Below are 8,257 nucleotides of genomic sequence, written 5' to 3'. Positions count from 1 at the left end.
GAAACAACTTACATGCCTATCAATGGAAAATGAATAAATAAGTTATGGAATATATTTACAAGGGAATACAATTCAATAATGAAAATGAATTGCTTGGAGCATTCATTACACGTGAATGAATTGCACAAATTCACTGTTGAGCAAGTTGCCAAGGAATACATAAAACATACATCTTTTTTAAGTTTAAACATCACAGATTGGTTAGAGATATCATCATGTACAGTTCAAGTATAAAGAAACGTTTGGGGATAATAAACACCAAATATGGGACCTCATTACCCCTGGAGGGGTGAGGAGGAAGGAGGAGGTGATTAGGGAGTGAACTCTGGGACTTGTATGTACATGTTCTTAAATCGAACAGTGAGGACGCAGTTCACTGAATTACCCTCTACACCTAATTCCACTACAATGGTTAAAAGACAGAGAAAACCCTGCAAGCTCCCAGCACAGGCTCACACCTCACATGGGTAATTAACAGCCACACCCACTGCCCTTTCTCTTCCCGTCGGTCCAGGCTGCCTCCTGTGCTCAGGGACTCTCTTTCTTCTCTTCTGCTACAGATGAAAACTGCAAAGACAAGTACTACAACTGCAACGTAGTGGTCCAAGCGCGGCTCTGTGTCTACAACTACTACAAGACTGCCTGCTGTGCCTCCTGCACCCGTGTGGCCAACAGGCAGGGGGGCTTCCTGGGGAGCAGATAACACCCCCGCACCCCCACCAGAAGGGCAGCATTACCGTGTGCCTGGCTGGCTGCCGCTCCACCAGGGCTCCCTGGCCTAAGATGCTGCCAGCCAACTTAGTCACCATCCCCGCCTTTGGCAAAGTGCATGTACCGGGTGGTACCAAGGAGCTTTGTGCACAGGATGTTTGAAAGCCACAGTTGGTCCTTTAAGCATCGCCATGTACTCACGATCCCTCCTTGAGACCTGGCACCTGCTAATGGTGCTCTCTGAAAACCAGCCGCGGACAGTGCACGTAGGTCTCAGCCCAACTCCTGTCCCGGCACTTTCCAAGTCAGCAGATGGGCCACTGACCAAGCGCTGCCTCTAGTCTCTGGCACTACTGGGTCTTCCAAAATGAGCACCCCTTGGAGAGTCAGAGGAGGCAGCGCCCCGGTCCCAGAGCCCCACTAAGCCTTGCTGAGACACGTGCACCCCTCTGTTACCTCAGCGCGGCTGTGCCTATTGTCATTCTCCAAGACATTAGACTGTTGTCCTGCCTTATGACACAGATATCTCACGTTAACTTAGTACTTTATTGTTTAGCAGGTGTATTCACAGCATTAGCTCATTAGCAGCTCACAATGTCCCAGAGTGGGCGGCGGAGGGTGAGTCTTATCCCCATTTTACTGACCAGGAAACTGAGGCTCAACTTAGGTAACTGACCTGCCAGGAATACTTCCCCATTCAAGGGCAAAGCCACGTCCGTAACCCAATCACCCGACACGTAACCTTCACCCCACGGCACCTCTGCCAGTAGCCGGCCGGGGCCTGTCGAGAGGCGCAGGTGTGGGGGATGCGGCTTCGTCTCTGACCCGGAGGCTGAGCAGTCTCCAGAACGCAGACGGAGCCGCGCCTTTGCGTTCTTTCCTCCGACCGCCGGTCAGGTCTTCATCCCCGGCTTAGTTGTCGCAGACCGTTTCTGTCCTCTCCTCCCCGCGAAGTTACAGATCCTAGTTGCAGGACTCTGCAGGTTTTACTAGACTCCATCCCTGGCAGAACTGCCCGGGGAGTGAAGAAAGCCACTGGGAAGCAGGCGATTGCCTGAAACGCTGATTCTATCCCCAGTGCTGCTCCTCCGTGAAGCCACAGCCGGGGTCCCTCTGCCGCAGAGCCTTCCCTGTGGCACGGCAGACTCCTGCCGCACACGGCTCTGCGCTCGGGCTCGGCCCCCCTCGGCCTGCTCTCCGGCTCCTCGCCAGGCCCGGGGGACGTCGGGCCGGTCCGTCCCGGCAAAGACCCTCTGTCGTATTAGAAAGAATCTCCCTTTGGTCTTTCTGGTTCCATCATGGATTTCTCTCTCTGGCCTCCCCCACACGACCCTCACCCGTCCCCCCGCCCAGGCCTGAGCGCCAAGAGCCGCATTGGTGCCGCTGGCTGGGGGAAGGGCTGTGGACCCCTCCCCATCTTGCCAGTTCACTGCACCCACCTCCCCAGGTGCAGGGGCCGCAGGCCTGAGGGGTTGCGGAGCATATCGATTGACAGGTGGACCATCTGAAAGCCCAGCTGACAGGAGCGTATATAGCTCGTCCATTAAGGAAAATACCAGGCTAAACAAATGGGAAACTTATAGAAAATTTCTCGTACTTATGGTCCTGGGCATATTTCCCTTTTAAAGCAAGTGTGGATGCTCAGCAACTAAATGTCTCCCGTTAGCTCCTTTACTTGGAAATCTGCCAATTCGATGATCACTTGCAGCTTTCGGAAGGCACATCACCGGCCCAGTCTGACACACTCCGTTAGGTTTCCACTGACATTGGGCTTTCAGAAATTGTGTGGCCTTTCTGTGGACGCCCTCCCAGCCTCTGTCGCTGGAGAGCCCCAGGCCCCATCGCCCGAGTCTCACGGCACTCCCGCAGGTAAGAGCCGGGCGGAGGTTCGGAGTCCTGGGCTGGCCAAGGACGAGGAGACCAGAGAGTCAGGCGCACTGATGGGTGCTATTTGGCGCCCGCTTCTTCCCCTTGCTGCTTGTCACTTCTTGTCACAAGGGGAGTGCAGCTGCCGTGGGATCTTGCTGAGCAGGCCAAACATTGGAGGGAACACTTGGAGAGGGTTTCTTTCACACTGGAAGGCAGGGCGATATCCACGGGTGGAAGAGAAAGGCTGATTTTAGCCCAGGGTAGGGGAACGTGTTCTAAAAAGCGCCAAAGCCGCCCGGCAGGCCTGGGCCGCCACACACCAGGGAACTCAGCGTCCTTAACGAGATTTCTCCGTCGAGTGGGAGGTGAACATCCCGGTCTTTCCGTCCCAGGACTCCTCATGACCGGGCTGGGTCAATGATGGCTTTGAACCTTTAACGTCTAAAGTGTCCTGTGGCTCCTGGATGTTACCCAACAGGTCTTTGAAAGGACAAGGACCCTCCCCGCCTGCCAGTTGTGCAGTTGGGTAGCAGCAGCGGGTCAACCCCGGGTCTTCGGGGGAAAATTACCTGAACTAGAGGTCTCTTTTTCTCTTCCAGCAAACAGAGGAGCATTCTTGATCTCTGGAAAGGTTATTGATTACTAGAACAGGGGTTTTATCATCTTACTTGTCTTTGAGATCCAATTTTTACTAATCTCCTAGTTTCTTATTTCAGCAAAATGCCTGTCTCCCTAGCACAGTGCAAACAATCAGGGCCTTGGGTGTTTCCAGTGATAACTTTCCTGGGGAGGGAGGCTAAGAAAAGCCCACCTTCCGGTGGTGCTGTCCTCCAGGTACGTCTCTGCCTCCCTCCAGCGCCCGTTCTGCCACCTGCCCTCTCCTTCCTGGGCCTCTCAGGTGCCCACACGGAACTGAAATTTACACCTGAATACCCATTTTCCCCTGTGTACTGCACCACCTCACTCCCTGCACTGAATGGTAAAAACAGGTAAATTAACGCTGTTATATGTTTTTCTCCCAAAAATCAACACAATCAACAAAGCTCCTAACAAAAATAGTTTGCTTTTTCACTTACTGGAGAGGGAAATCGTGCCTCTTGCAGCCTCGGCAAAGGCCGTTTAATACAGTTTGTCCTGCCCGCCTCACAGTGACTTGAATTCTCTCCATAGAAAAGGGACAGCATAAGAAATCAGGACTGAGAAACAAAAAACAAAAGAAACCTTGTACGCCGGCCCCTACAGGGAGCCAGTTCAGCATGGGGAAGGCTTGCTCCGTGCCCTCTCCCCGCATGCCCCCTCCCGGATGACCACGGCAGCCTGACCCGCCCTCGGGGAGCAGCCGGGTGACAGTCGCTCTCAGAACCGTGCCCATCTGTCCCTTTGCCCAACCCCTCTGGCCCAGGTTCTTTGGGGTTTGTTTTTCCTTCGTTTCCTTGAGTATCTATCATCTACTCACTCTCCAGGTGTTTAGCTTTCCACACTCTTTCTTTTTTAAAGGGTGGCCTTACAAAGGGGTTTTAAAAATGAGAGACACCAGCTTAATGAATTTTCATCAGGTTTGCGGCAGAGAGAGAAATCCAGATATTACCAGCACCTCTCTAAACCAGCGTCTTTTTTTCTCATTAATATAGCCATTTTAGAGTTGGAATATCAATTTTCCAGTGAGGAAAAAGACATAAATATGAGGCATAAGAAGGAGCATGACTTCCCTTAAAATAGGCCGAATAATCTGAAGGTCAGCCTGGCAGGTGACCAACATTTGATCTTTGTCATATAAAACATATTTAATGTGGCTCGGATAGGAAAATAGACGCCTCACCAGTAAAACCGTGGATGACATGGAGTCAGGGAGTTTATGGCCTGGGTGACAGGCCCTGGATTGAAAAAGGTCAGGGAGACTAGAATACAATCTGGACCTTACAAATTCACCAGGAAGCAACCTAAAGTCCTGCCTTTGAACTAAGAAGAAAAACTATACAGGTACAAGGTGAGGGAGATGTGAGAATTACAGGTGACTAAGCTCAGTGTGAGTCCAAAAATGGGACGGAACCGCCCACAAACAAACGAACAAAACCCACAAACATTTAGGCCATGTAAGGAGAAAGCATTGGTGAGAGTCACACCACATTTCGTTCGTGATTGTCGGAGCCACGCTGTAAGCACATTGGTCGTGTGAAACGCTCGGTGAGAGTGCGCGGTGCTGGTGGAGGGTGCAGACCGCTACAAACAGTGGGACGGTCTTCCAGAGACTGCAGCCTGGAGAAGAGCCTTGGGGCACGATGACAGCTATGCCAGGACGGGGGCTTGGCGGGGACGGTGCAGGGAGGTAGATTTTAGCTCTTGCAGAAGAACCAACTTTCTACAAGTTGGAGCCTTCCGAAGGTAGAGGGACTCTGTGCCAGGTGGTGACTGACCCGTCACTGCAGGCGGCAGCAGAGACCGAACGGCCATTTGTCAGGGGTGCTGGGAGGGGATTCCAGCGTCTGTTTAGGGTCCTTTCCAACGCGGGGCTTTCCCGATTCTGTAAGGAGAAGAGCTGAACGTGATTCATCTGGTCTGGGATGGCAGGGACACACTTCCCATCTCTGACTTTTGCCACCGTGTCGGCCATTGTGAACCCATCGCTGTACCCTCTCCTGAGCCGAATTCGGCCTCACATCTCAGAGACCCACTAGTGACTTGGTCAGAGCTGCCCTGCCTGGTCCTGCTTCGAGAAATCAAATGTCAGGATGGCGAGTTGCCCGCCTGGAGTCTCGCACCACGAAGGAGACAGAGGTTCGGCAGCCCGGGACCCCTTAGGTACCCTCTCTCTCAGCTCATCTTGCTGCCCCCGACCTTTCTGGAACAAAATGATTCTCTCCACCCTGAACCATCCCCTATTCCTGGTCCTATCCAGTGGGTGACAATGGGAGATGTCCATAGCGCTGAGGAAAAGCAACCGCGAGAGGGCGGAAACTTCCAGCCACCTCTCTTAGCAGCTCCAGACGCTGAGCGCTGGGCCTGGGTGGGAGGGGCGCCCTCCCCCACCGCCAACTCCCACCTGCCCCGGCCCTCCCCCATTCAGCCGACAGAAGGATATACTTTGTTATAACTTATTATGTTGTTCTCTGTAAATACAAGATGTTTATAGGAAATATGTATTCTGAACTCTATCTGCAGAATGAGTCACAACACCAAAATAGTTCTATTATTTAGAATATGTTAATTGTAAAGGGATCTAATAGGTATTTATTTACATACGTGATCCACATTTGTGTAAAATTATTTGATCATACTAACCCAGCTTCCCGAAACGTCACCGCACAATAACGTCGCGTTAACTGAGTCCATAGCTACGATTGTTTAGTACACACTGCTCAGTCCAACTCCTTGGTGTTTCAGATCGAATGTAAATTCCTCTGCTTTTCGACTCATTCTGGGGCCTTCACCCTGGCATTGTACCTGAACCAGACTGCCACTTTTCCATCTTAAATATTGCACTTCCTCATGTGATCTGCCTTCTCCTCATCCCCAAGCATTTGGAGATGGGAATTTGAGGGTCTTTTTTTATCCCGTCTTTGGAACGGCCAGCGCCACCTGCTCAGGAGGCGTGGTCAGAGCTGGGGACGCGGCTGGCGGCGTGGCTGGCGGGGTCAGGGAGGGGCTTCCGGGGATGTGGTGGCTTTCACCGCTCCGATTGCCCCACGGTCCTCGCTGGGGCCTGCCAGGGCCAGGGCCGGGTTGGCCTGTGAGCTGCACGGCCAGGAGCAAGGACCCCACGTCGCCCTCATAGTGCGAGTTATTATGTGGGCAGGTGTGGGTAGAAGGCGAATCATATGAGTGAATACAGTCTGCTTTCTCTTCGGCAAAAATGACAACTATTTTTGTGTGTGACTAATTTATTTTTATTATTGTAAAAATACAATAAAGCGGTTGAACTATCTGCTTTGTTAACATGTTTGTGCATTCTCTGGCCTGATTCTTATTCTAGTCACATCACTTCAAGTAGCCCCCGCTAAAGAGAAAGTCAGCTGCTTGTCACACGTGGGTTTTGGGTGCTCCGTGTGTGGCTGGGCCAGTTAGAGAACAGGACACGCCTTAGACAGAAAGAACTGCAACCCACTAGCTTGCACGGGTCCCCAGCCTCGTCTGTGTGTCAGAATCCCCTGAGAAGGTCGCAGTAAAATACTCAGGCATGTGCAGCACCCCGGGGTTGCGACCTCACGTGCGTTTCCTTAACACAGCGACTGCCACATGAGTGGTATTTAACTCAGGCTAGTTTTGAGCCCAGGGCCGCGTGAAGCAAAACCCTGCAGTCGGTTAACGAAAATCTTACTTGTCTATGTTCTTATTGTTACAATTAGTATTGACTATTTTATTCTACAAACATGGATTGTGTTGCATGTAACTCACGCGCAGAAAACAATAGGAACTAACCAATTAGAAAGGATCATTTTAATAAAACACTGTGGCCCCAGGGAAAAAAAATTTTTTTTCTAGTGTGGCAGTCAATGTGTTAAACCTTCCCCAGGTAATTGTACTGCGCAGGAAAGGCTGGGACCCTCTCTGCCGCTTCAGTGTGGCTTCACCTCTCACCTTAAATGAAACTTCTTCCGCCTCCCCTCAAGGTGACTTCACCTTAGTCCTCACTTCGGCAAAGTGTTTGACAAACTTTTTCAGGCTGTCCTGCTGCATAATGAAGGGAATATGACTTAGATCAAAATGCCAATTGAAAGTCATCCTGACTAGAGAGAAGTCTCTAGCGGAGTGACTATACGCTTCTTTCTTTTTTTCTTTTAGAGACAGAGTCTTGCTCTGTCGCCCACGCTGGAGTGCAGTGGCACCATCATAGCTCACTGCAGCCTCAAACTCCTGGGCTCAAGTGATCCTCCTGCCTCAGCCTCCCAAGTAGCTGGGACTACAGGTGTATACTACCATGCCCAGTTAATTTTATTTTAGTTTATTTTTTAGAGACAAGGTCTTGCTATGTTGCCCAGGCTGGTCTCAAACTGTTGACCTCAAGTGATCCTCCCTCCTCAGCCTCCCAAAGTGCTGTGATTACAAGTGTGAGCCACCACACCCGGCCACAAGCTCGGTTCTTGCCTCTGTCCTGCACAGCCTTTCTTCAAGAACTCTCAGAAACTAATTATTATGCCTAAAATGCTACCTCCCACTCCTCCCATTCACCTTTTCTGCCTGGACACCTCCATTTATTCTATATTTTTATTGTGGCAAAATTCACTTAACATAAAATTCCCCATTTTAACCATTTTTGAGTGTACAAGTTGTGGCATTGAGTACATCACAGTATTGTGCAAGCATTACCCCAAGTTAGTCCTCAATACTTGAGTACGGGCGTCCACTCTGTGCCGGACACGGTGCTGTGCACTCTCTCACAGTCTTATTTAATCTTCGCAGCGAACCTATGAAGTTAGGATGCTACGCTCTTCTATAGGTAAGAATATTGAGACTGAGAGGTGTCGTGCCCCAGCAGTACTTGGTGGCACTAGACTTGTACAGTCAGCTTCCCCCGGGGTCTGAGGCTTGTATCTTGCCCATCTCCACCTCCCTGGGGCCTGGCCTGGCATGTTATATGGTCCCAGCCTGTATTAGTTCCAGTCTCTTTCTCCATCAGTTCCGACCAACGGGCACCAACTGCACGAGGACTGGATGAAAAAGTCCAGTGCTGCTTAGCTTA

General features: G+C 51.1%; 1 protein-coding gene across 2 annotated transcripts in view; it reads left to right on the top strand.

Annotated features, from left to right (window-relative positions):
• THSD4 (thrombospondin, type I, domain containing 4) overlaps window positions 1–1,440 on the top strand; it is a 655,655-nt gene extending 654,215 nt beyond the window's left edge. For both annotated transcript variants that reach the window (XM_012640568.1, XM_012640569.1), the window contains one exon: window positions 561–1,440. In XM_012640568.1, the coding sequence (XP_012496022.1) occupies window positions 561–703 (143 nt within the window). In that variant the 3' untranslated portion in view covers window positions 704–1,440. The remainder of the gene's footprint in view (window positions 1–560) is intronic.
• Window positions 1,441–8,257: the final 6,817 nt, after the last annotated feature.

The sequence above is a fragment of the Propithecus coquereli genome, unplaced genomic scaffold, assembly GCF_000956105.1.
Source record: "Propithecus coquereli isolate 6110/MARCELLA unplaced genomic scaffold, Pcoq_1.0 Scaffold155, whole genome shotgun sequence".
NCBI classification, from domain to species: domain Eukaryota; kingdom Metazoa; phylum Chordata; class Mammalia; order Primates; family Indriidae; genus Propithecus; species Propithecus coquereli.
The sequence above is the reverse complement of the archived record's forward strand: the minus strand, read 5'-3'. Positions and strand labels throughout refer to the sequence as shown.